At 41.3% G+C, this 27008-nt stretch overlaps 1 protein-coding gene across 2 annotated transcripts in view; it reads left to right on the plus strand.

The window, feature by feature from the left end:
- glceb (glucuronic acid epimerase b) overlaps positions 1 to 24647 on the plus strand; it is a 34853-nt gene extending 10206 nt beyond the window's left edge. Inside the window, exons 2-6 of one of the 2 annotated variants that reach the window (XM_053865434.1) lie at positions 6733 to 6801; positions 8461 to 8990; positions 12340 to 12585; positions 19637 to 19929; positions 21536 to 24647. In XM_053865434.1, the coding sequence (XP_053721409.1) occupies positions 8474 to 8990; positions 12340 to 12585; positions 19637 to 19929; positions 21536 to 22267 (1788 nt within the window). In that variant the 5' untranslated portion in view covers positions 6733 to 6801; positions 8461 to 8473 and the 3' untranslated portion in view covers positions 22268 to 24647. The remainder of the gene's footprint in view (positions 1 to 6732; positions 6802 to 8460; positions 8991 to 12339; positions 12586 to 19636; positions 19930 to 21535) is intronic. The other variant, XM_053865435.1, reaches the window with a different exon arrangement.
- The last annotated feature ends 2361 nt before the right edge of the window (positions 24648 to 27008 follow it).

A 27008-nucleotide genomic window follows, 5' to 3' on the forward strand; every position in this document is an offset into this window, starting at 1 on the left:
CTTTTCATATTCACTTTGACCTTAATTACTAAACTCATCGTATAACTCTGACATGAAAACATTCTTAACTGTTCGTCTAAAACGATGAAACACTAATTTGACTTGTCTTTTCCAATTTCATAATTAGAATTGTCAGGTAGAATTTGCAACATTTTATGCTCGCTGTGCATGTGTTTTGTGTTTTTTTTCTCGAGCCCTATTTTGACCAGCATGTGTTCCAGGAATGTATCTGTTTCAGACTGATTTGTACAGAAGAAATCACTGTGGATGTTTTTGATTACGTTTTTGCTTTTTGTGAGTTAACAGAAAAGATTGGCTTTTTGGGTTAGAATACACTGAAAGTGTTGGTCCAGTTGGTCCAATGGTAAATGGCTGAGATTAAACTCTGCAGCAAGCTTTTTCTTGTTATGACATGCAGGACCTGTGTAGGGTTCTTTGAAAAGAAAAAAAAAGAATTTTCAGTGGCAGACTTTAAAAACTGTGAATTAAACAGTCTTTTTCGATCCTACGCATGGTTTCTGAATTTATTACATGGGAGGCCAACAGATTTCACAAATGTCATGGTGTCTGATGCTGGCAGTGGTTTATATTTTAGGTAAATGGACTATTCTGTATTTACAGTCGCTCATTTTCTTCACCTTAATTTCAAGTCGTAAATGGCTCCCATGTTAATTCGACCCCATTTTAGTTCATTTCATAGCTTCTTGTTGAACTCCTCATATGTTTACTGCAGATGGATGTGGTACTGACTTCAATAAAAGGAGTGAATTTGCTCTCTTGCTCAGGCTTTTCACATGAGGAGGTTGAGCTGAATTAATAGGCTTAAGGTCCTATACAGTACCATCAAGGAGCAAACATGTCTTCCCACTGCTGCTTCTCCAGAGCCTTGTCTTTGACTTTCTTGTAGCCTGAGTAGCTCATTTGCTATTCAGCTCAGCGCTGACAGCACCGTTAGCTGTGATAAATTTGATGGGCCATGCCCCATCTATGTTATATCTGCTCCCTGCTATCTTTCTATCTGTCTGTCTTTTACATCAGGAACTCTATGCACAACCAGGGAGATTACCATATTGGTGTAAATGTAATCCAACCACCTAGGTAATAAACATGTCAGTTTGCTCAGGAAAAGATCAGAACACAGGGGTGTGAAAGTGTCACCTTAGAAGCCAAATTAGAAACCTGGTTGTGGACTAAATAATATAAACATTTTGTTTAGTATGGTGCGGTTTTAATCAAAGATGTAAACGCAGTGCGTCAGTCTGACTTTCATGCTTGCATGTCTTGCAAGTCAATTAGCATTCTTACTGTGTCAAAATGTTTCCCACTTTAGATGCACTAGTTTTCCTCCCTGAAGCATTAAATAATCTTTCATCTTTTCTCTCTTATCAAGCTGTCCGTGAATTTCATGGACTCAAGGGCCATTTTTTTCCGTCATTCGAACATGCTTGAATGGCCAGCATCAGAAGGAGAGAAAAAATGTATGGCCACAATAGGTCTGCTATGATTCGTTGGCATTGTCATCGGTAGTCAACTATTGCATTAGTCACCAATAACTTCATGTGTTGTCATCACTCTTATTTCCACTCACAAGTCATCGAAAGTATGGAAACATTTTTAAATGGGGGCATCAAACTATTGTGAGATACAAAGGCCCACCGAAAACTTCAGACTTCACTTTTCAAATAATAATAACTTAAAAACATAACACAATTTTCCGTTATATACAGTAGTAGGTTGACCATGTAAACAAAAGACTAGATAGTTTGGTTAGTGCAAACAAAATTGAAAAGTGAAATTCTGTTCTCACGCTCCTACAATTTAAACAAACCGAAAATGTCAACCATTTCGACAGCTAGGATTTTAAACAGGGTGTCCAAAATATATTCTTATGAAATAAATAGAACCACATGAATTTTTAACTCTGTGAAGCTATTTTGCTCGCATTCGCCAAGTGCTGTGTGATCCTGCACTCCCTAGGGCAGTTTGCTGTACAGCACTGGAAAGGGGGTGGGGAAGCGCTGTGAGCAGAAAAAATTATATATATATAGTCCTTTTGTATAAAGTTTGGAACTTGTGTGCGTTTTCCTCCTATCATCAGTGTTAGCCATCCATCAACAACAGCACGCTTCCATGCCGCGAGTGTTGCGACTTGTGAGATGTGGATATCCGCAAGATAACACCAGTAATCAACCATGGCTGCAAAAGGGGTGGGAATTGGCTAATTTCGACCCTTTCATGGAAACCGAGTAGGCCACTATACAGGCAGTAATAGTCATTTAGGGCATCCTGCTTAGAAAAACTGGGCGTCCATTTTTTCATGTTTTGCAGACCTATGGATTTATTTGAAACAAGGTTTCTCTGAATAGATGCTTGTTGCTTGTCTTGCTGTCCCAGAATGCACTCTGGCTTTTGTCATCTGTCAACTACAGACATTTTACAGACACAGTAATAATAATCTAGTAGTTTTAGTTATCACACATATTGGTTTTTCGTCATTGTCGTTGTTGAGTGATGAAGATGCGTAATTTTTCTAAAGTTATTGTAGCTTCCTCCTTCTTGATGCTCTTTGTTAGCGTGCCTCCATATTTTCGTACAGTCATGTATGCTGGAGATTTTGCAAGATATACCATCAAAGCCAGTTTCAAGCTTCCCCCTCTCTACCAATATCCTTTTGATTTCTGTCAACATGAACTACTTAATATTCCAAACTAGTCGGTGGCCTTTTCAAAGAACCAGGAAGGATCTAAAGATGCAAGTCTTGAGAGAAGCTGTGGCGCAGGCGGCATAGTCCTGACAGTCAACATCATAACAATTTCAGGGTGCTTTGTTAGACACTGATTCTTGTTTGACATGTTTGTGGGTCTCTCAGTGGCACTGAAATGGTTAGTGGCCCCGCTACCGTTTCACATACATTTATGGAGAGGTTTGCAGTGTGTGTCAGATCCAATTTAGCTATAGTAATCTGAAATCTCAAGACATTCTTGTGAGTCAGTCTTTTTTTTCAACGTTGTTGGACTATAATCGGGATTAAGCAAATGGTAAAGGAAACATTGGAGGTGAGTGAAATTTGTGGGAACTGCTCAATATCTGTATTCACTCCACACCAACCATAAAATAAATCTGTGCGTTTTCCTTCCTTTGGCAATATGTCTTTGAATCTACAGTATGTGTGGGAAGAAAAACGTATATCTATGTCAATTGATTTTCTTTGATATTCATATGTGTACAAAAGAGATTTACAATCTCTTCACTGCAAATGTTGGTAACTACAGGAGTTGAGTGATGTGAGACACAAGGTTTTTTTTTTGAAGTTTGTTTTTTCATGACTCGCCACGTAACTTGATATTATCTAACTCAGTGATTTATTAACGTAGCCTGGTTATGGTCATGTTGCGTTTGAGCTAGTATGAATATATCATGGCTGTAATGCATAAAGATATATTTATTATTTACTACTTGGCTATTAGCTTTGATGTATGGCCTCGTTTCTTCATAGATCTGAGCAGCAAGTGCCATGTCAATCTCTGGAGCCCAAGAATTGACCATCATCTCTGCTTCTTCTTTTTTTTTTTTGTCTTTGCACATTCCTCCGATGAGCTCCCCTTATTGCCTTTCGTATGTTCTGCGGAGGAGTACAAAGTGGTTCTAGTTTAACGTGGTGTCTGTGTATTGAGTCAGCCGTCCTCCTGAAAGACAAGTTTTGTCCTGCCAGCACTGACACTTAAGAATGTCAGACACACTGTCTTTATGTGTGTACTGAAAGTATTGCTTCTGGAGTTAAACCATTGCTTTACCAAATAAGCCATTTTGGAAATTTGTTAAAATTCAGGACACTGGAAGATTTCTGAATTTGTTTATCCTCAAGATGGTGACAAAAAAAACTTGTCCATGACCTACAGTGCAATTCAAAACAGTTAAGATGCTCCTTGGTTGTTCGTAATTTTCTCTCAATTTGTGGTGTACTTAGATGGGCCCCATTTTACAAGTGGTTTCAACAAAACGGTGTATTTCCTGACACACAAAACCCCAGAAATGGAGTGCTGTAATTTATGCCAAGCTGCAGAATTTACTGTCTATATGCCTGAGCACTTGCGACAGCCACGACACTTCACTCAGCTAGTGATGTAGACACGCTCTTTGTTCACTAAATCCACTGTGAAAATTACCCCAATGTTTTCAGAACTGGCAAGAAGCCAGCTCTAAGTACCAATGTGCTTAGCATGGGTGACTCGTTTTGCACCCCAGTCTATCTGGCTTTTAAGAAGAACCTCATTTGTTTCATTCTGCTGGGAGAATCCCATTGGGTCTAATAAGAGGCTTGTTTATCATGGCAAAGGACTTACTTGAGAATAAACATTTCCTCTTCATATAGGTGGCTGAACGTTTAAGTCCTCACTTTCCATTATGCATTCATTTTTCTTTGGTTATTACTGCCAAATTACAGGACTCACTAATAAGCTTTGGACTCCGCATTGACAGATTTTTTTACTCTATATATGTTGTTCCCGACTGCCTCACTGGTATTGGCAGAGTACATGTGATGCGTGTTTTGACAACCAACCTCCACTCAGTAAGGCTGTATTTTCTAGGTAATATGCCTGTCTTTTATTGGTTACATTTCAAAATGAGAATGTGTTGTGTGTGTTGTTCTAAACACCTGCATATTATTGCTTTTTTAATAAATTGTGAACACACTGTGAAATGATTTCTGTATATTTAAGTACTTTTTCAAACATTGGAGCACATTGCAACAATACCTTGATACCACGTTTCAATAACAGCCACATGAAATTTTCATACTGCTACATCCTTATTAAGAAATGTATCTGCAACGGCAAAAGACATGATGGTCTCTGGTCGCAGCATTCATGTGCAAGGTGTAATGCTGCATGGCAAGTAAGGTCAAATGAAAGAGATTCTTAAATGTTATTGATACATGCCAGGAATTCGCAATGCCCTCCTGAGGAAACCCTGAAGAGTCTTTTTTGAAAAGCTTTTTGTACACATGTAATATATAGCAAAGCATAGCTTGCAGCTCGCAATGTGTACAGGTTGTAAGAGTGTAGAAGAGAAGAGAGTGTAGTTTTTTTTCATCCAAAATCCATTTTCATTTTTTTCAAAGATGGCATTAATATAAATGTAAAGACAGATTTGTTTCCTGAATTTGATCGTTTCACCTTGTGACCATTAGAATTTCACTAGTCTTTCTCTATCGTGTTCAAAGCACAAAAGGAAAATATTTTGTGTTTTTACTACTTGTGAATCGCCATGTCTTCATTGTCACAGTCGGATGAGTTGTTTTCATCGGCTGCCTGTCTGTCTGTCTGTCTCTGTCCGTCCGTCCGTCCGTCCTTCTTTCTATCTATCTTTTTTCAACCTGTTTCATTTATATATGCTGTATATATATATATATATATATATATATATATGCTCCATATTACAGTGTACCAGTGCTGCTCTGTCACTGGTGGTGAAGCAGAGAAAACTGGCTTAATTTACTTCCCATTTTAATTTAAGTGCTCTGTCGATGAACACATTTCATAAAAAGATCAATACGTTCTGTCAGATGTGTCGATTTAGCACCTTTCTAATAGCCTGTTTCAACAAGTGCTATATAATGTGTTAGGCAAATGAATTGTGATGGAAAAATCCTCCCTCAAGGTTTGCACACTCCTGCTCTATTAGATCTGGGAAAGGTCTGTAAATTTCTCATGATTGTAGTGACAAACTCAAGCTTGTTTTTTCTTGGAGCAAAACCCTTTTTGACACAATGTAATCGTGTCAATATTCTTACTTTGAAGGAGTTAACTCCACAACACCTGTCTGTCTGCGTCAGTAGTCAAGTTCCTAACTTTATCGTCAGTGAAACACAAATGTCTTTATTTATGAAAAAAAAAAAAAACCAGCATAGACAAAATTGCCAAAGAAATTCAGTGACTGAACCCAAAAGAACCACCCATACAGGAAAATACATGGTCTTTTGGAGTATACTACAAGTGACCCAACTGCTGTATATAAAGATGTGCAGTATCTGTGGGGTTTCTTAGTTTGCACGTAGATGTGTTAAAAAAAAAAAACCCACTGTGACAGTCTCTTGATGGTTCCTGCCAACTTTCCAATCTGTTGTCCCCGTCTGTAGCCAGTGGCACCTCCAGCATGCCCCTTTTCCTGCTTCTGCCAAGATTACTCCGACTTCATACTCTCCTGCTGTCAACCACTCAGTGGTGTCCTCCTGGCACACTGACATTTTTAGCATAACAAGCCTCTCCTTCCCACCAGGCTACACTCGACTGTGATTGTTCCCTTCTGGACACGTATCTGCCACCCATGAGAATACTGGGGTCAAGCTTAAAGCTGCAGAATATTTATTTTCTTCACGATTAACACCTCTGCTTCTCTTGAGCTCTGGGACACTACCTAAAAATCCAGTCTTGCCTGATAAGTCAAGATCTGATTCATTTTTTGTGTTTTTCATTTTTATTGAAAACGGCTCTGTCCTCTCACCAGGTGAAAATGCTCCATCCTCTATCTATCCTGGGCTTTTTCCTTCATGTCCTGTAAACATGTATCTCTGATAGATGCTTTGAGTATTTATGGTCTACAATTGGAAGAATAACAAGCCATGAAAATGTTACCCTGATGTTGAGTCACGTTTTTGTCATATCTGCAAGTGATGCGTAGATTCGATCAACGTTTTGATCCAGAATCTGGTTTGTCTTCCCTTTTATGTAGGAGCCAAAGAAAGGCGATCTGGTGAATGAGAATGCGGAGTCCGGTGACTGTTTCTTTTTAATGGACTAGGTATGTATACATATAACATTCATGCTTTTGAACACACATTTGCTGGGAATTCCCCACTCAATCTGCAGTGACATGACATGAAAAAGAACAATGAATTCAACTTTTCTTGACTAAAATCCAGACTCTCAAACACTCTGATGGTGCTGGTCAAAGACCTCCCTATGACAAATTGTTCTTTCTCTTCCAATTAAAAACCAAAATAATGTTGCTTAATCCTTCAGAAGCCTTCAGTTATAAGCTCTCTAGTAATGACCTATTTAATCCGCCAAGTACAGATAAAGTTCACAGGCGCATTAGGCAAAGTAGTTTAATCATTTTCCAGCAGACACTCAATTGTGTTAGCTACTGAACCGAATGGTTGAAATTCAATTCCTGTTGTTGCCAGTTTTGTTTAATGATCAGTCTTCAGTTGGTGAGGAAACTGTTGTATAGATACTGTAAGTGTTTTGTGTGCTATTTGTCATATGTTCTTCAACAGTTTCTTTGTAGAAAATGTTATTCTTCAGTTAGCACGAAGGAATACTATAAACCAAAAGCATTTTGGTTTGCCAACTAGGGATCACGTAAAGTTGTTTGCTGTATTAAGTTAAGTTGTCTAGTTTTTGCATGACCCTGTCACGTTTGTTTGTATTTGACAGTGTGACCGTGCTGTGTTTAAGAGTCCAGATACTACAGTCAGTGTGAATGCTAGTGAGCTACAGTTGAGCACGGGACAGTGCCTCGGAACAGCACTTCTGGATGAGGTGTACCGTGCTGACAGGTTTGATGGCACGCACAGCGACGTAACCCCCGAGTTTATCGTCATATCAATATCATCCGACCAATTCCCAACAACAACAACAATGGGCTCATGTTGGTCCGACCAAGAGTTGCTAAGTTTGCTGAAGAGTTGGGTTTTGTCATATCCAAGAGCATCTGGCCAAGACGCATGAGAATACCAAGTTTTTTGCTTGATCACCTTATTTCTCTGTCAGTACCCAACACAAGGAGTCATCTTTAGCCTGAAGTCATCTCAGACATAAAGTTGTGACGGCCATCCACCACAGCAAGTCCAATTCCTTTATGTTCTCTCAGATTTACTCGCAGTGGACAGAATTACTGAGTTACATGCTCGTTTTTGTCACATGACCAATCAAAGTATTTCATCATAGTTTTTGTAGACTAAATAAACACTACTAAACAGAGTTGAAAATTACAAACACTAAAATATTTTTCATTAAATGATAAATAAATAAGTTCATTAAAAAGGTACTTCATGACATTCAGTGCAAAAGACATCCATGTGTGAGAAAGTCTTCCTCCTCAGTCTTAAGGCAGAGACTTACAACTCCCTTCCTGTGCAGATGAATAATTGAAAGAGGTAAGGAAGTTGGATTAGATGTTAATTATGTGCACATCAAATACTTACGATGCTAAAATTGAAAAAGGCAGCTCTTTGATGTTTCAAAAACGTAGTTCTCTGTTCTGATTTCTTTCTTTAACTGGAAATGTTCATGTTCAATGACTTGTGTGGGTTGAATTCTACTGCAAAGATGAGGATGAATTTGTGATGTGAATGTATGGAGATAAAATTCACAGGATTTTGAGGATGTTAAGAGCATCTGTGCTGACTTTGTGACAAACTATCTGATGTACTGTTATTCTGTCTGTCCTCTGCAGGAGAGCTGGGATCATGCGTTGCCTGGCTGCTCGGGTCAACTATAAGACCCTCATCGTGATATGTGCCCTCTTCACCCTCATCACTGTTTTGCTGTGGAACCGATGCTCCAGCAACAACTCTCTTCGCTTCCTGCCCCGTTCTGCTTTAGTGCTGCCAAGTCCCAAAGTTGGAGATGCGAGCATCAGCAGCCAACAGCACCCACCCCAACCACCAGAACCCCCACCCGTGGTTGGAAATGTTGGGAGCATCAAGTATGAAGAAATTGACTGCCTGATTAACGACGAGTACACAGTGAAGGGTCGACGGGACAGTGGCGACATCTACATGCCCTTCAACTGGATGGAGAAATACTTTGAGGTGTATGGAAAAGTTGTTCAGTATGATGGCTACGATCGCTTTGAGTTCCAGCACAGCTACTCAAAGGTCTATGCACAGAGAGAACCTTATCATCCCGATGGTGTCTTCATGTCATTTGAAGGCTACAATGTGGAAGTACGGGACCGTGTCAAGTGCATCAGTGGGGTCGAAGGTGAGGCTTCTCATTTTCTGTTGTGTTTGCTGTGAATATTTATCGGGGCAATCATTTTTTGACTCTATCCGCCTGCAAGTGAAAGGTCCTGACTAACTCTTGTAGTTGTGTTTTGTGTATTCCCAAAATTCTTTATTTTACTTTATTTCTGTTGCACTGTTTTAAATTTATCTTCACCAAGTGCTTTACAAACACAGCAGGACTTGACAATGCTAATGTCCACATACGGAAGACATCCCAGTACAAGCGCACGTAGTAATGCAGGACAAGATCACCTAAATGCAAGTCCATGAAAATGAATGTTATAAATGCAAAGAAGGGTCCGTCGCCCCTGGTTTTAAGTCTTGACTTTTAGGCAACCCATACCTGAGGGTCCTAACTGGCTTGTAGGGGGCCAGCATTTCTACAGTGTAGGTAAGGGCCAGTCCATGAATGTGTTTAAAAGTTATCATTAAAATCTTTAAGTCGATTCTGTAGAGGACAGGGTGACAGAGCGGTGAAGCTGACACTGGAGTGATGTGCTGCCGTCTGTCAGAGCCAGTTAGAAGCCTCTGGTGCTGAGTTCAGATCCAGTTGGTGGTGAGATAGAGATTTCTTGTTGATGGCATTGAGGAGAGAGTTGCGTTAATCTGGGAAAATAGGAACACATTATCTTTTTCTATGTTGGCTAGTGAGAGAGCATGGGTTTGGTTTGAGATATTACTTTTAACTGGAAACAAGAGTAGACTGTTTTTTTTTTGCTGTCAAATAGGACGTCAAGATTTCAGGCAGTCAGTTATGTTTTTGGACAGTGAGTCTACTAGTTTTTCTTCACTGTGCTAAGAAAAACATATTTCATCTTTGGATTTGGCAAAGGCTTAGGATTTTAAGACACACTTTTCATTATGATCATTCAATCATTAAAACTTGACCACATTGAAGCTGGTGTCTTCCTTCTCCCTGTATGTCTGATTGCCAGCTTCCTTCCCTCACAGTCACATTGGACTCAACGTGATAAATGATTTAAAACAAAAACCATTAAGTAAGTGAACAGTTGACTTTTCTTCCTTCAAAATGAAGCGAGGTTTAGTACCAATAGGTATGTGCTGTTTCTGTACTGAATGTTTATTTTGGCAGCAGTATATGAAACGGTGAGGTGGTTTACTGGAAAATATGATCTTTTGTTGTTAGCGTATTTACTGCTGTTATTCATGTATGTAATCCAAACAATACTGTCTACTAAATCACAGAGCCTTCACCTCACCAAAACGTGTTTGCTTTTCTTGTTTCCTGTCCAATTAATGGCCAGGGAAAATCAATAGCTCATTTTCAAAGGCTGTTAGTTCAAAACAGCCAGTGGTTAATTTGGTCCCCAGCGCTGCTAGATGAAAGCTGTGTCACCGTGTCCTTGAGTGAAACAGCCTTATATCATCTTTTTTCTGCATGAATGAAAAGACAGAATGTGACGGCAGACATCACCTGGCTGACAATGGATCCAAATAGTGGTGATTAGACCCAATAGTGCTATTGTCTGACAGGACATATGGGCCTGTGGCAGGTCACTGTAATGTGTCATTACTGCTTTACAAATCTTAGAAAGGAAACAGTTCAGCGTGCATATCTCTGGGTGCCCACCTGGTCGTTGACATTTCCTGACCACATGAGGTGTATTCAAGACTAGGTGGGGAAAGATCTTCTGCATTCTGTCCTTGAAGTTTCTAACCTGATTTCCATTGCAAATATGTTATTCCTTTTACAGTAGGAAATGCTGATGATAAACCAACGTATTTCCTCAGAAATGTACCTAGATGGAGTTAGCTCAGCACACACACGCACGCATTTGTTTTTCTATCCTTGTGGGGACATTGTGATGTTTCTCATTGCCATAATGCTTCCCAGCCTCTCACCCTAAACCTAACCATTATTGACCCAGTTATTTTGAAGTCTTCATCTTCAAATTGAGGCTTAACCTCGTAGGGTCCAGCCAAATGTCCCCACAATGTCATACGGTCCATAAGGATAGTGTTTTGTCAAGAATCGGTACCCACAAAGTAGGATAAACCAGTCCACACACACGCACACATTTGTCTTCCTATCTTAGTGAGGACCAACATTGCCATAATGCTTCCCCAGCCTCTCACTCTAAACCTAACACAAAACAAAACAAAAAAAATGAAAAACCCAATTATAATAACCTTGCTATTTTGTAGTTATAACCCTCAAAATGGAGCTTAACAATGTGAGGACCAGCCAAAATGTCCTCACTTTGCAAAAATGTCTTCACTCTGTTGATTAAAAACTCATAAGTTCTCACAAAGACTGAAGTTCAAGAACACACACACACACACACACACACACACACGCACGCACGCTCAGAGACACACAGAGCCAAATCCCAATTAGGCCCAAGGATTTTGGCTATTTAAGACTCCACATGCATAACAACTCTCGGTGCACTTGAACTAAGCTCAGTTTTTCAGGTGAAGGTAGCGGTTCATTAATTATCCGTCTCTGCCAAAAGTACTGCCGCTTTTAGAGGTCATAGATGCATTCGCTCCACTTTGAAAAGATATTTAACAGGTTCATCTGCTCCGATGGCTCATTTAAATCCCACTACCAAAGCAAATTTCACACCTGTGTGGTATGTGGTGATTCCGGAGAGCTTTAACTTTCATCTAGACTTGTATATCATCTGAGGAGGTGGCTGTACTTTGCTCTAGTGTTTTCTTTGTCTTACTTGTTGCTCTGATTGGCCTGGTAGTTGTTTTTGAAATTTGTGTAGCTTTTTCTGTCAAGTAGATTGAAAGAGAATAAAAAAGACGTTTTTTAATCTGAGGATTTATTGTGTTTATGGGTTTGTCAAGAGTAGTCATAACTTGAACTGTGAACTAAACAGTGATGGTGAACAAAACAATAATAAGTTCACTGTGTTTATAATGAATGCTGTCCTGCTGATTTCATGGACTTTTTAAATTCATATCAGGCCGCATTGGAGTATTGTGGTGGGTTTCATTTAATATACCACACAACTTTTTTCAAGTTTTATATGATGAAATATGATGCTTTCGTGTTTAATGTGAAAGGCTTCAGCCAGCATGTAACCTATAACAAGAAAGTAATAGCTAGAGTGCCTGACTTTGACTTGCGGTTATTAATGTGCGAAGATCAACTAAAATTTCAGTCATGATTATGTTTTAGCTGTTTTTCAGATTCTCAGTCGAAATGTCAGCATGTTTTCTTTAAATGTGCTACTGTACTGTACTAAGGCAACATTATTTAATCCGAATTAAACATTATAACACTGGGGTCTAAATTGTGTGTATAAAGCAAAAGAAATTAACGTTTTTCTGGCATGCATCTCCTCTGACAGGTGTTCCCCTCTCCACTCAGTGGGGCCCTCAAGGCTACTTCTACGCCATCCAGATCGCGCAGTACGGCTTAAGCCATTACAGCAAGAATCTGACCGAGCGACCGCCTCATGTGACAGTGTATGACACAGCAGAGGACAGAGATAGCCGGGCCAGCACAGCACCGTGGAACCTGCCCAAAGGCTCCAGTCTCAGCCGAGTCTACGACAAGACCCGTCTCAGCTCAGTGCGTCAGTTTGGTGCACCTGGTAAGTCGAGCAGACCTCAGAGGTGAGGCTTTTATCGCTTAGTACCTGCAATAGGATGCGCTCATGAAGTCCAGATTTCAATAAGTCCATTGCTGTGGTGCCCTCTGAAGATTTAGTGACCTAGATGGCCCATTAAGCCAGGACTAAACATTCATAAGAGAGATGGCCTGTGGCTGTAGTGACTGTTCTTTTACTGCATTTCTTTTGGAAGCACTTAATCCGGGACAACTTTCCTGTGTTATTCTTGATTAAATGTTCAATGTAGCGTGGTGACTGAAAAGAAGTATAAGTTGACAAAGTCCTTCAAAATAAATTCTATATTATGAGGATAGTTTTGCTGCTGCTGCTGCTGCTGCTGCTGCTGCTGCTGCTGCTGCTGCTGCTGCTGCTGCTGCTTTTATAAAGCCACACACACACACACTTATAGAATTAACTGCTGCTGTTTGAAAACGGGTAATTAACTAAAACTCGAGTGTCTTGTGTAACATCTGTTAGAGCTTGTGTGGCTTGTTTGCTGTAGAGACAGTGATAAAATTAGACGTTTTCCATCCAATGATGCAAAGTTTTTGTCCACACCAGTCCTTTTTTTCCCGCTAATTAAAAATGTTGTGTGTCTGAAAGTAATTCAGGGTCAACTGCTGCCCATTTCTGTGGGAGTTTTTGTACGGTAATGATACATCATTATTGTTTTGGGGGGTTTGTGTCATTGCTACGAGGTTAATTCATATGTTATTGCCTGGTTTTGAAAGATTCATGCGACGCAGTAGTTACAGAGATACAGTACTCTACACTGTAGAGTACATTCACCCGATTCTTCCTTATTTAAGCTGTAAAAAACAGTGTTTCTCTGTTAAAGCAATAAAGCAATAAAAGAGTATTTTAACAGTAAAAAACAACTGTAGCAGAACTTTTTTTCACTTCAATGGTGAAAGGTCATCAGGTCTGTTAACAAAGTCCAATATTAACGTCCTAATTGGACCAGCACATTACGTCGATAAAATAGCATAGATATTGTGCTGCTGACAGTCCATCTTATCAGAGATGAGCCTTTAGTATAGCATTCATACTCTAGCATGTCCGGTGTCATCACTCACAACAATAAACTCTGTTACTGTGACTTGAAATGAACCTTAACAGTTCCCATGATGCTTTGTAGCCCAGGGTTAAAGATCTCTACAAAATGGATTTTTACGGGCAAACAAGCTTCATGCTGCATGATTGAGCTTCATCACGTCAGACCAATGAAATTACAGGCATTTTATTGATGAAATATTGTCTTATTAATTAATTTTATCCCCTGCCACTCCGCTCATGTTCTCACAGCTCAGCCTCCAAAGCCATTCTCAGCAGAAGTGCAGAGCTCCGGGAGCAGTGGCGAGCTGCTGAGGATTTGAATGTCAATGAAACGCCTGTAATTTCATTCAAGTGCCACAGACACACCTCTGGAACAATGTATAAATATTCAGCATGGAATGATCATATATTGTCAACATAGTTGGCCCTGTTGAATTACAACTGTGTGAAAGCATAATTGAAATCTTCGTATTTCATGTCTTATGAAGTGCAGGAACGTTAAAATATGGTCGACCTGAGTGTTTTTTTTAGTCACTGCAGTCAGGGCAGATGGACTGAGAGGACGAGCAATGGAGGGGAGTTTTAAGAAGTGCAGGGCTGAACAGCTGAAATGGATAAATGTGAACTCTGAGATTGATGTATCTCTGCAATATCTCAGCAGAGCAGAACTCAACCTCGCTGAACCTGCTGCTTTTATTATTTTCAGTCTTAGAATTCTTCCTCACGTCTGCCTGGTCAGTTCGCTCTCTCTCAAAAATGTGTGGTTTCATTGGTTGCCTTGAATTCAAACAGAATAGTTTGTTTGAACAATTGCACCATGTATGTGAAATTAAATGTAAACAGTTATTGAATTATTTCAATATGACCGAAGTCAGGTTCACCAACGTGAGGAACTCAACCCACAGAAGTCTGCTTCATATGTATTTGAGGAGTCCTGCAGCTTTGTTGGCATACAGGGTGGCGTCAAAACATGGTGTGTTGCACAGCACCTACTTGTGATTAGGACTATATTGCTACAGAAAAATATACTAGTATGAAATAATTCAAGCCTTCAATTAAAGGCAGCTTTAAAAATGTTACGTTTAGTGTTCTCTTTGACGGTGTCAGACTGTTTTGTGAGCTGCATCACACAGCAGTGGAGCTGTTCTGAAAGAAATGAGTCAATAGATTTGGCTCACTGGTCTCTCTCTCTCCCTCTCTCTCATCAACATGGAGCAAAGTGCCCCCAAAGCAGCTGAATGTCTGCTGCATCGTTAACACTTTAACTTTGTTAAAAAAAAAAAGAAAGAAAGAAAGAAACGCCTTTCCAATGTTGTTAAAGCTGGGTGATCTAATGAAGCATTTGATTGTGGTCTTTCATAGGGTGAATTGAGCCGTTGTTTTTACTCTACTAATGGCTGGCCTGTTTTCTACGAACATGAACCAGTAGTTGAGTCAGTTTCTTAGTGCTGCTCTCCTAATGCGGGAAGAGTGGTCTGCATAATTTCCATTTTGATGCTTTAACATCATTTTTTGACGCTTAAACATTCATGCTGAGGCACGTTATCCTTATTCAATATATTTCTGGCCAGTTTTGAAAAAGTGCTCCATTAAAAATGCATCAGTTTCAGGCATCCACATGAAGCCACAGAAAGTGATCTGGTACATATGGCAGGCTGTATGTGGCAGTGTAATGCGCTTGCAACACACTAAGAAGACAGCATGGCGTATGCCCATTAGTCAGCCAAAGCACTGAGCTCGGCAGCAGCATAACAATTCTGGCATGAGCGGCAACCTGCTACTCGACAGGCAGTGGAGTGATCCGTATGAATGTCAATTCGATTCACGTTCTTCTTTGATTGTGTTATGAGAAAAGTTGAGTTTGCTGTGCGGCGCATCACAATGAAATAGTAGCTGAATATTTGGTTGATAATTTCAAAAACTCCAAGTGTTGATGAATGAGATCTACAAAGGAGTCTGTTGTTGTGAAGTCAGGACTTCTGGGGCGAGAGCTAAAACAGATTTTGACTTCATTGCCTTCAACTTGCATTTCAGCTGTACAGACACAAATCCAACAGAAATGTAGAACTGATGTGGATGAAAGTCAAAATATTAATTGGAAGAAAACATTTAGATGTGAACTGAAAATGAGGGCATCTTTCAAATAACCTCAACATTGTTTCTCTTACCAAACCCAAGTGATTCTGAGCCATGCGTTTCCGAATATCGGCCACAGTTTGACTGACTGACCACTTTATTGCTCACCGTTGGGACAAATGAAGGATAGCTATTAAAATCTATTCTACTTAAGTCTTCCCATTAGACTCCAGTGAGCGCTAAGGATTCCAAACCAAAGTTAATCAATACTGACCTTTTTTTATTATTGCACTTCCGATGAGATGTGCTTTATTTGTTGTTTGTCACTGGAGTCCCCAGACGGGTCATTGCCAATAACCTTCTCCACGCTGCCTTATACATTATTATTTTTGAACTTTTAAAGAAATACTCTTTTGTTTCACCTAATTGTGAGGTAAATATTACATTTTTGTTGCATTGTAAAAATTGTGAGTACCGTCCTCCGAATGGAAAGAGGTCTACTCAGGCTCTAGTGTGACCGTGGTTTAATATTGAATATATATCGTCAATCGACTCACAGATTGACAGCCTGAGCCTGTTTCCGCTGCGTCTGAATCCACAAAGGTTGTTATTTTTGGACTCTAGAGAAATCAGTGTCTTTGACTGTGACATTTTTTCCTCAATCTCCTGCGGTGACTTCCAGTTCGATCTTTCCTGGCTCATTATGTTGTAATTTCTCCTCATCTCCTCTTTCTTCTTCCTCCGAATAAAAATTCTTGGTGTTTCACCACCTCACAGCCCCTCTCTCTTCTCTATATCCACACAGTTCAACTCCCAATCATGTTTTTTGGCATCATCACATTTTCATCAAGGCTCCCTCAGCAGTCTCCTCTCTCCATTAATCCTCGCCGCCACTCTCGTTCTCTGGTTTGTTCTCCCTGAACGCCACCGCACATGTCGGCTCGAGTGTTTTAATCGCCTGATTCTGCACTCTCATCAGAAAACCCGTCTCAACTTTCCATGTTTTCTTCCTTTGCTGTCAGTTGCTCTCGCTGTCTCCTCCTCGTTCTTCCTGGATTCCTCACAGGCCTTGGAATTTTGCCTCAGAAGTGTATCTAGGGCACTGGTGTTGAGCAACCTTTCAAATCATCTGACAAGTGGATCAATCGTCATCCCCAGATAATAACCTGCTCCATCGAACATCTAAACATTCCATCATGATCACTGTCTGCAACCTGGCAGCTCCTTTATTTTTAGTATTCTCCATTGCACAATTGAAAAATGCACCATCCGTGCAACGCTCTATTGTTCAAAAATGGAGAACGTTGCCATGAAATACCATTGTTTCACAAAGTCATTCATTGTTATGATTTTATCTTTGACAATCATTTCACTCTGTCAATCATTTTTGTGTGATTTTACCAGCATTTGAACAAACAGCAAATGATTATTGCTAAATTTCATTATGGTCGCATCAGGCTTTTTTCATATGCATGAGGGATGCTGAACGCAGTTTCAGCTACATCTACTGCCACAGCTTAAATGAAAGCAGCCATCCTATCAGAACAATCTCTTTTTAAACATGAAATGTCACATGATCAAACACAGTTAAACATCTAAACTAAGGCATAACACATAACGCATCATGGAGGTAGAGATGACTATGTTGGTTTTGAGCTTGTCTTTACAGAAAAATGGCCAAAGGAACATCAAACTGCCTGAAGTCTGTTGCTCGCAGAACTATCTAATCTTCCCTGACTCATCCTGCAATGTATAGCCGAGGCTGACACAACCTGCCCATAGTTGTGTAGCCACCACCAGCTAACCACCATCCTCCTTTCACGTTTGCCGTTGATTGACAGCTGAAGTCAGCCAATGACAACTGCCTGGGAAGGAGCTAAGCAAGTGAACAGATGACACATACGCAAACAAATGTGTCGACTGATCTTTGCTGTCTTATATCGTCTCGATATCGAGATATCTGGCATGCAATATCGAGGTGCAAGATTTTGTTCGTATCGTTCAGCCTTAGCGATGAGCCTCAGTTTCAAAAACTTCAGGCGGAAACCCTGCTTAATCCCAAATAATCCGTAATGTCCAGACAATATGCTGTTACTTTTTTCTTTAAAAGTGTTTCAAAAGTTTGGGAGAGCGTGAATAGAATTTCAGTCTGCAACGAGCGTTCGACCAAACTATCTAGAGCCTTCTGTTTATATTATCAGCCTATTATATATGGAGCAGTTGTTTTTTTTTAAATACATAATTATTAGAAATATAAAAAGATAAGTCAAAAATATTCGAAACATTTACTGTGTAACATATAAAAATGTCGTCCTGTTTTTTTGTCTTCAACTACAAATTTTCACTGTGATGCATCCCTAGTTTTTACATCTGCTCTTAAATGCTACAGCTATTTATACATTTCAACCCGTTTTGGAATAAGCAGGGAAACAAACTCTGTTGTCATTGAAGGACAACTTTGTGGAGTTTATTTTTTGCTTTTAGACTCTTGGCTCTGTTTTCTGTTGTTGTTGTAAGTTTCTGAATTATTTATTGCAGCAACTGTTGTGAGTATAGAGTCTGATGTTGTCTCTGGAGATTGAGAATAAATCTTCCCCGGGTCTGTGACTCTGTGTTGACAAGAAACACTCAACATCGGTTTACACGTACTCCGTTACTAGGCGTGGTTAACACAAATGTTCTCTGCAGTGTGTCATCCTTGCCTAATTCCTCAACAGCCTAAAGAGCAGAAGAGGTTGAGTCTTGTCTCTAGTCTTGTCTCATCCTTTATTGATGTCATGGTAATCACAGGGCCAGAGTGCAAATCCACTTATTCCCTGCAATGCCCGAAGTAATGGATTTATGAGTGCATTAAAGAGCCGTAGTCATCCAGTGGCCCCTGCCAGACTGGCTCCTACCCTCATTCTTCCCCTGACTGTCTTTGTGTCAATCCGCTGCGTCTGCACCGTTGGCTCATGTTGAATTGCTTTGCCGATTCTCTCCATAGTTGGATCATATAGTCTGATGTGAATTGGACAGGTCGAAGGGCTCATAATTCCTCCACTTATTTTAATCCTGAAAGAGAAAAGACATTCTTTGCTTTTCCACCATAATGGACTTATTTTTGGAGGTGAGAATAAATCCAGAATGAAGTGCCTGAATTTTGCTGGCCGACTGTGAGTTGACGTTGTGCAGGAGAACCGGTGACAGCACAGAGACAGAAATCATCCAACTGGTGTCTCATGTGGAAATAGAAAGTTGCAGCAGTGCTTCAGCTTCCTCCGACACACTGCTTCTCTCTCCACTATTTCTTCCATCACCCTAATTAGCTCGCTGTGTGGTGACCCATCAGAACACTGTGTTCCTGGAGACACACACACACTCGGGAGAGGCAGGATCTCCAGATTAAAAATGTGCATTATGAACCTGGCATTGCTGTCAACTTCTTCCTTAAAGAGAAAGATTGAAAAGAGAACTGCCGGCGCTGGGTAAACACCATTTGCTGGCCACAGCTGAACGGGTCTAGCTGGCACACAAATAGACGCACACATACAAAGTACTGTGTCCTTCGATTGCATGCCACATGAAGCGACAGAGTGTCTGTCAGAGTGAGGAAAAAAGACTGTTTACGGCAATGCTTCAAACTCTCATTAGAGAGCAATGGAACATTTTTTCAGTTTGATATTTGCACGTCACCTCAGGAGGACCGGGTAAGTGCAGACAGTGGGTCAAATGCGTCCTCCAGGACCGTCCTCTGCCAAGATCTGATACTACATAAGCAATATGTTTGCACTGTCAAACAAGCAATTTATTTTCCGTGTTGTTTATTACTGTTAGTAGATCGAAATTAAAAGTGCATGGTGGAACAAACAATATGTGAGGGGATTAATGAACTGAAACATAATGTGTGTTTCCTCCGCAGAGTCCTCTGAAGGAGTCTCTCTTCAGCTAGACAACTCTAAAGACTTCATCCTCAGCCTCGACATCAAGTTCACCTCCAACGGCAGCGTGTCGGTCGTCCTGGAAACCACAGAGAAGGGTCCACCCTTCGTCATCCACTATGTCACCAGCACACATCTCATCGCTTTCAAGGATCATGACATCACTTACGGCATTGGCCCAAGGACCACCTGGAGCACCCTGACCCGGGATCTGGTCACCGATCTCAGGAAAGGTGTGGGACTGTCCAACACCAAAGCGGTAAAGGCCACCAAGGTCAGTTTCTGTCAGTGAATGGTAAAGTTCTATCCGCGTTCATAAGAACTCAGATATTTTCATCACAGATTTCACATGCTTTATTGCATTTGTGATGTCCCAGACTTGGTAACGGTAGAGTTATTTAGGGGTTATATTTCAATGTGTCCAGTAGGGCTGCAACTAACAATTATTTTCGTTGTTGATTATTTTGTGATTTTGATTGCCTTTGTTTGGACCTATTTTGAATTTCTGTTTAACCTAAAGTTGCTTCAATCATCTCACTGTGATACTCAGACACTATACGTTATTAACCAAGTATATTAGAATAATGACTCATAATCCAGGAACATGTATTAACCCTGTGAAGCATAGACCATGACACAGAGCTCCAGTTCTTTAAAACTGAGGTCTTTATTCGTCCTTGAGAAGAATTTAAAATCATCACTATATACATATGCATCCCATATAAAATATCTGATCAACATCTTATTTGAATAATAATCTAAAACTATGTGTTCAGCGTAGCTCCCTAGTTCAGTTCTGGTTATTGTAAGGTGGAGGAGAGACACTGAGGACACTTCACTACGTCTACGACTGACAACAAGTTAGCTCTGTGCTAACCGACATGCTAGCTGTTAGCTCGAGGGTGTGTGGTGTCACAGACCAAACATGGAATACTCTTTCATCATTCTACCATAGAGTGGAAGGGGTTTGCTCATCCTTAAGACGCGTTATCTACGCAAACAAAACGAATCCACACTTTTGAACACTATGGCCCGTCGCCGCTCAAACTCTTCCATGACTGTGACTGAGGCGGTAGGTCGGAGGTGGTGATGCGGACCCAGTGGCCAGTTGGAGTCAGACCTCAGTCAGGAACCAATTGAAGGAACAGAAATTAACATGTCTTAATGCTTCCGGAGAATGTGACATTTTCTCACTGCTTCTGTATAACAACCAGTTCTCAACGCCCATCCTGCGGCCCATGTGTGTTAACACCAACAGCAACATGACGCATCTTCACACAGATTTTGACGTTGACAAAATGTTGTTGTCGACGTTATGGATGACGTCTACTAATCGTTGCAGCCCTACTGTCCAGTGACTAGCTGCCCAACCAGATTCATCATAACATTTGGAAAGTTTAAGGAGCACCGAGGATCCAGAACACCTCGACTTATGCTTGATACGTTTGATTCCAGTTCTTGATTTTGTCAAAGTGTGACGTCTGGTTGGTGGTCGTGACGACAGAGCGTTGGTCTCCTTAATAGGCAGAGTCCTCCTCGACTGACTGTGAGGGAGCTCTGACATTGTGAGTCACTACTGTCACTGAGCGGCCAAAAATGATCTCTTTTTAAAGATGAAGTCTCACGTGCTCTAACATATTTAAATGAAGTGGAAACTTTGAAACAAATTAAAGAAACACAACATGGAGGTGGCCTCCACTACAGTTTCAAAACGGCCTGTAGAAAACCCTGTGCTGTGGGCCACCATGATGCTGTGCTGTTAAAAAGCACTCTGCATTCGAGAAGCCACAACTCACTGCAACAACTGATGCAGGTGCAACGTTTGACTGTTCAATGTCATTTTGTCAATGTGCTTGATGGTCATATTTCCTCTCCTGCAGATCATGCCCCGACGCGTGGTGCGGGTCGTCCTTCATGGCCGTGGCTTCGTCGACAACGTCACCATCTCCACGACCGCACACATGGCAGCTTTTTTTGCCGCCAGCAGCTGGCTGGTGCGCAACCAGGACGAACATGGCGGGTGGCCCATCATGGTCACCAGGAAATTAGGCGAAGGCTTCCGCCCTCTGGAGCCGGGCTGGTACTCAGCCATGGCCCAGGGCCAGGCCATGTCCACTTTGGTACGAGCCTACCTCCTGACCAAGGACCAGGCCTACCTCAACGCTGCCCTGAAGGCAGTGGGACCTTACAAGGTGCCTTCAGCACAGCACGGGGTCAAGGCTGTGTTCATGAACAAGTACGACTGGTACGAGGAGTACCCCACCACGCCCAGCTCCTTTGTCCTCAACGGCTTCATCTACTCCCTGCTGGGACTCCACGACTTGACTGAGACGGCAGGGGAGAAGGTGGGAAGAGAAGCCGGCCAGCTGCTCAGCCGCGGCATGGAGTCACTCAAAGCTATGCTGCCGCTCTTTGACACGGGATCGGGGAGCATCTACGACCTGCGCCACTTCATGTTGGGCACTTCCCCCAACTTGGCCCGCTGGGACTACCACACCACGCACATCAACCAGCTCCAGCTGCTGGCCTCCATAGATAATGCTCCCATCTTCAAGGACGTGGTGAAGCGTTGGAAGAGCTACTTAAAGGGCGGCCGTGCCAAGCACAACTAAGCCAACCAGGAAACACTTGAATGTGTGTGAATGTGGAGGCAGACGCCGGCTGGAGTCCCGACTTGGGTGGAGGTTTAACACATTTCAGTAGCTGCAGCTCTCACTTTCTTCTTTGAGCCGATACAGGTTTTCTATTTTATGCCACAGTGACTGTAGCCCTCCTCTCTCTTTTTTTGGAGCCAGTGTTTGTAATTATGCACAGACCTACTTTCAAAGTGTGTCTGCCGGCGTGCGTGCGTGCGTGCGTGCGAGCGAGTGTGCGTGTGTTGGAGTGCACCTTTGTTAAACTGCTTGAATTGAACAGAGTCAAGGTTGAGATATTCTGCACCTCAGTCCTACCTGAGCCGTATTTCCAAGATAATTCCCTCTCATAAGCCACTGTAGATAATTCAGTATACTGTGTAACGTGTCTGACATCCCTGGGGTGAGGATGTCACGCAATCCATAATGATGAAAATTGACCATAATTCATATGAGTAAGTAACGTGTGTGTATAATGTGGTAGAAAACAAAATTTAGGACTTGAAAGAGGATTTCATTTTTCCTGGTTAAAAGAATCTCTACAAGCTGTTGCATGAACACACTGTCTTCATGTATCGTCTCAGTGCTGGATGGTGATTAGAAGTATGGATGTAAATATTTTCATATTTGAAATGAAAATATAGTGGTGCGTTGGTGAACTAAAATTGGATGTTATTTGAGCATAAAATTCCATCAGGTGCATTGTTTCACGTTTTCAGATGTTCCTGACCTGTTATTGTGATCAGTTGAAACCCCACATCAGTCGTCCTCCCAGAAGCTCTTTTCCTTCACGCACGGATATTCGATTTTGTCACACGCTCATGTAGGTGGCGCAGTTATTCATGCAGCGCTGCATGTGGGCAGCAGATGCACCACTTCCTCTCCCCGCTGTGTCGGTTTAACATCTAAATGGAAGAAGTCAGGAGCGCTGGAGCCCGAGGTAAATTCTTGACAAACGTCGGTCGGTCCCTGCAGGGCTTCCAGAGCCTCCTCTTCAGTGTCGTAGGCGCGTGAAGGTTTCCAATCTGTCAAGTGAAATAAGCAGAAGCTCAGTCTGTCGCTGACATTTCAACCAATAACCAAGTAATGTTCTTAACACACACAAACACCACTTCAAGAGTTGGCTCTTGTATTGGCTCTTTCTTTAAATACAGTTCTTATGTGCTGTCTTTCATTTTCCCTTCAATTTATCGTCCACGCACCTTCCACACTCACTCACACGCTCGCTCCCTCGCTCCCTCATGTCGTTGTTTTGTGTGAACTTTGGATTCCGCTGATATTGACAGTCACTTCAGAATCTTAAAGTTCAGCTTCTTCCACGCTTGACGTTTAAGATCATACAAGCGTGTTGCTGGATCGTCTACACTACATGCATTACCACTGTTTACTTCCTGCTGTTGACAAGCTCAACACCAAGCCTCTATACCTAGCTAACTTGGTGCGTGGGCACCTTTGTATCTGCATGTGTGGGATCAAAGGTAAAGAATTGAATGACTCAACGGCAGAAGCTTCCATGAATGTAGTGGTAATTGGATTTAAACAGGTTTTCTAGTTGCCTCACGCTGTCAAATGTAGCCAAAAGGTCCACACAAGGACTGATCAGTCGTAGTTTTTAGGCAGTTCTTTTACACGCATAATGTAGTTCTGCTGAGTATTTTATTTCTTAATTCATTTGTTTCTCAAGGAACTCAAGTCTACATTTTTAACTGTTCTCTGTCTGTGTGTATATATATATATATATATATATATATATATATATATATATATATATACACGCACACACACACACACACACACACACGGTGTGTATTTTTGAGCTGAATGATCATGTTCTTTAGGCAGTTACAGTTCTCTCGACATGGACATATATCAACACTGCCTTTTTTAAGAACCTTAAGTGGTCAAAATGGATCACAGAATTATTATTGATATGATGTATAAAGGTTACATATGATGGGGGGATGCGTGCAACTCTTCCAAAAAGGCCGCTTCCATGTTTTCGTATGATTTTGCAAACCACGTTTGTTTGTGTGTATTTTTGCTTGACCGTCTAAAGCACAACTTTGTGTCATTATTTGGCTACCCCGTATTCAGAACTGCTGCTGTCGTTCACTGTGTCATTGTTTCAGTCCTGTTTTTCGTTTCCTATATTTCATTTAGACATTCAGATGCGACCCACAAGGTCAAATGTGATTTATGCAATAAGATGTTTATGGGAGTGGAGCCCTGAGGATGATGTACAGACTTAAGATTCAAGCACAATGTGCAAATATTTCATTTTTTAAGTACAAAATAGAGCTTGGTTTATATACAGAGTCTGACTTTGTGCTTTAAAAGATGCAAAAAAAATAAAAGTCATTTTTGGTAATGCATGGTCCTGACTCGTGTGTTTGAGCTGGCCTGGGTTTAAAGTGACACAGTACCTTTTGGAAATGTGTTTGATGATTCGCCTTCAAAATGCTATTATGTATTACCCTCAATAACCTCCATGATCATTGATTTTTTTTTTTGTTTATATTTCTCTTTCTTATTATAAGCGTCGCTCCCTTTAGTAGTGAGAATGTATCATGCATATGAATTTTCAAAATTGTTTTTGAAATGTACTGAGTGAACCGCTCATTAGTATGCGACGGCGAATTAATAATGTGTTCATAAATGGAAGTTTAACATTAACTCAAAAGTGGGCATGACTGTGCTACTCAATGAGTTGCAGTATGTATTGCCTCTTTTGATAAAATAATCATAATTTGGCTTACTTTACGTGTTTCTAATTTTACTATATATATATATATATATATATATATATATATATATATATATATATATATATATATATATATATATATTTTTTTTTTTTTTTTTTTTTTTTTTTTTTTTTTTTTTTTGATAATGGTACTGCATGAAAGGATCCCCTGACTTGGGAAGCAGAAAACTCATGACCCTGTCATAAGTTAACATTGTGCAGCCTTCATGGTAACAGGGAATTGTTTTATGAAGGACTGAGCGAGAGGTGAGCTCATGATAAAGAAAACGAAAAAAATCGATTGAGTCGGTCTAACAGTTGCACGCCAGCATGACAAAGTTAGATTTAAAAAACAACAACTTTAATTTCACACTCCGCCACGCTGGCTGCTTTTACATGATAAACAAACATCCTTCTCCCTATGTATTTCCTGTGTTTCCAAATCCAGAATACTGGAGCAAAACTTCTCAGCCTGGGTGTGTATCGATGAGGAGGAGAACAGGGAAACCTCTGGTAGAACTGCAGAGCAGACGAACACTACTGATGAATAATTGATCCTGATTCTGCTTAGACACCTAAGAGGAAGTGAATCTGCCTCCATTTTTAAAAATCATCTGACGTTTTTTCAATGCCGCCACAATCTGTGTCTCGCACACGGCGAAGCGAGGCTCCCCCTCGACGCCAGAGATCGTCTCCCACAGTTGTAATTAACCTGACTTGAACCTGATAAGATCGTTTTATCTCCTCTCTGTGACGCCCCCCACCCGTCTCCTCCGCCAACATCCTGATGCCTCTGAGATGCTGCCGGCTTTATAGTCCTCATAAATTCACCCACTTGGTGGAATAAACACAGATGAGCACTGCAATATCAAGTAAGTGCTTGTGGGGTTTTAAATGAGGCACAGAACTCTGCAGAAGCTCATGCATGGATTCTATAGACAAGTACTGATTTTTGCAGCAACATTTGAGCATTTTCACTTCATTGCATTTAGCTGTATGTGATCCAGAGGTGAGTCTGAAAATGGTGTCAGGGTGAGAATGAAATCATTACAGTGGATATCAGAATCAAATTTATTGCCATGGTCAGTGGGGATCCCACCAACTAGGAAAGTGCTTTGGAATAAAGTGGTCAAAAAATAATTAAAACAACAAAGGCTGTTCACGAATTCAACAGTCTGACGGCCAAGGAAAATAAGCTGTTCCTGTGACGGGAGGTTCTGGTCTGGATCAATCGCGGCCTACTGACAGTTGGAAGAGGAACAAACAGTCCATGTCCAGGATGAGAAGGGTCGGCTCTGATCCGACCTGCATGTCTCTGGGTCCGAGAGGCTGCGACCGATCACCTTCTCAGCAGAACGTACGATGCGCTGCAGTCTGCTCTTGTCCCTGGAGGTGGCACTGTTGTACCAGACAGTGATAGAGGAGGTGAGGATGGACTGGATGATGGCCGTGTAGAACTCCACCAGCAACTTCGTCGGCAGTCGTAGTTTTCGTAGCTGCCTCAGGAAGAACATTCTCTGCTGGACCTTCCTGATGAGGGACCTGATGGTCGGCTCCCATTGGAGGTCCTCAGTGATGGTGGTTCCCAGGAAGCAGAAGGAGTCCACAATAGGAATAGGTAAAGCAGCCAACATGAGAGGGGACAGAGAAACTGTTACTCTCCTGAAGTCTATGACCATCTCCACTGTCTTGTTGTGGCAGCACCAGGACACCAGCCGCTCCACCTCCCTCCTGTAAGCCGACTCATCTCCATCTGAGATGAGCCCGATGATGGTGGTGTCATCCGCAAACTTGATCAGCTTCACGGACTGGTGGCTGGAGGTGCAGCAGTTAGTGTACAGATATAAATGGAAGTGCATTAATATTGAAGAAAAGCAGTTCAATAAATAGAAATAAGGGCTCAGCTCTCAGCGCCTTCTTGACTGCTGTGGTGGTGGATAGATGGTCAGATGAGATCAGGGAGGAGTCTTCATGGAC

This window comes from Synchiropus splendidus, chromosome 5 (assembly GCF_027744825.2).
Source record: "Synchiropus splendidus isolate RoL2022-P1 chromosome 5, RoL_Sspl_1.0, whole genome shotgun sequence".
Taxonomy (NCBI): Eukaryota; Metazoa; Chordata; class Actinopteri; order Syngnathiformes; family Callionymidae; genus Synchiropus; species Synchiropus splendidus.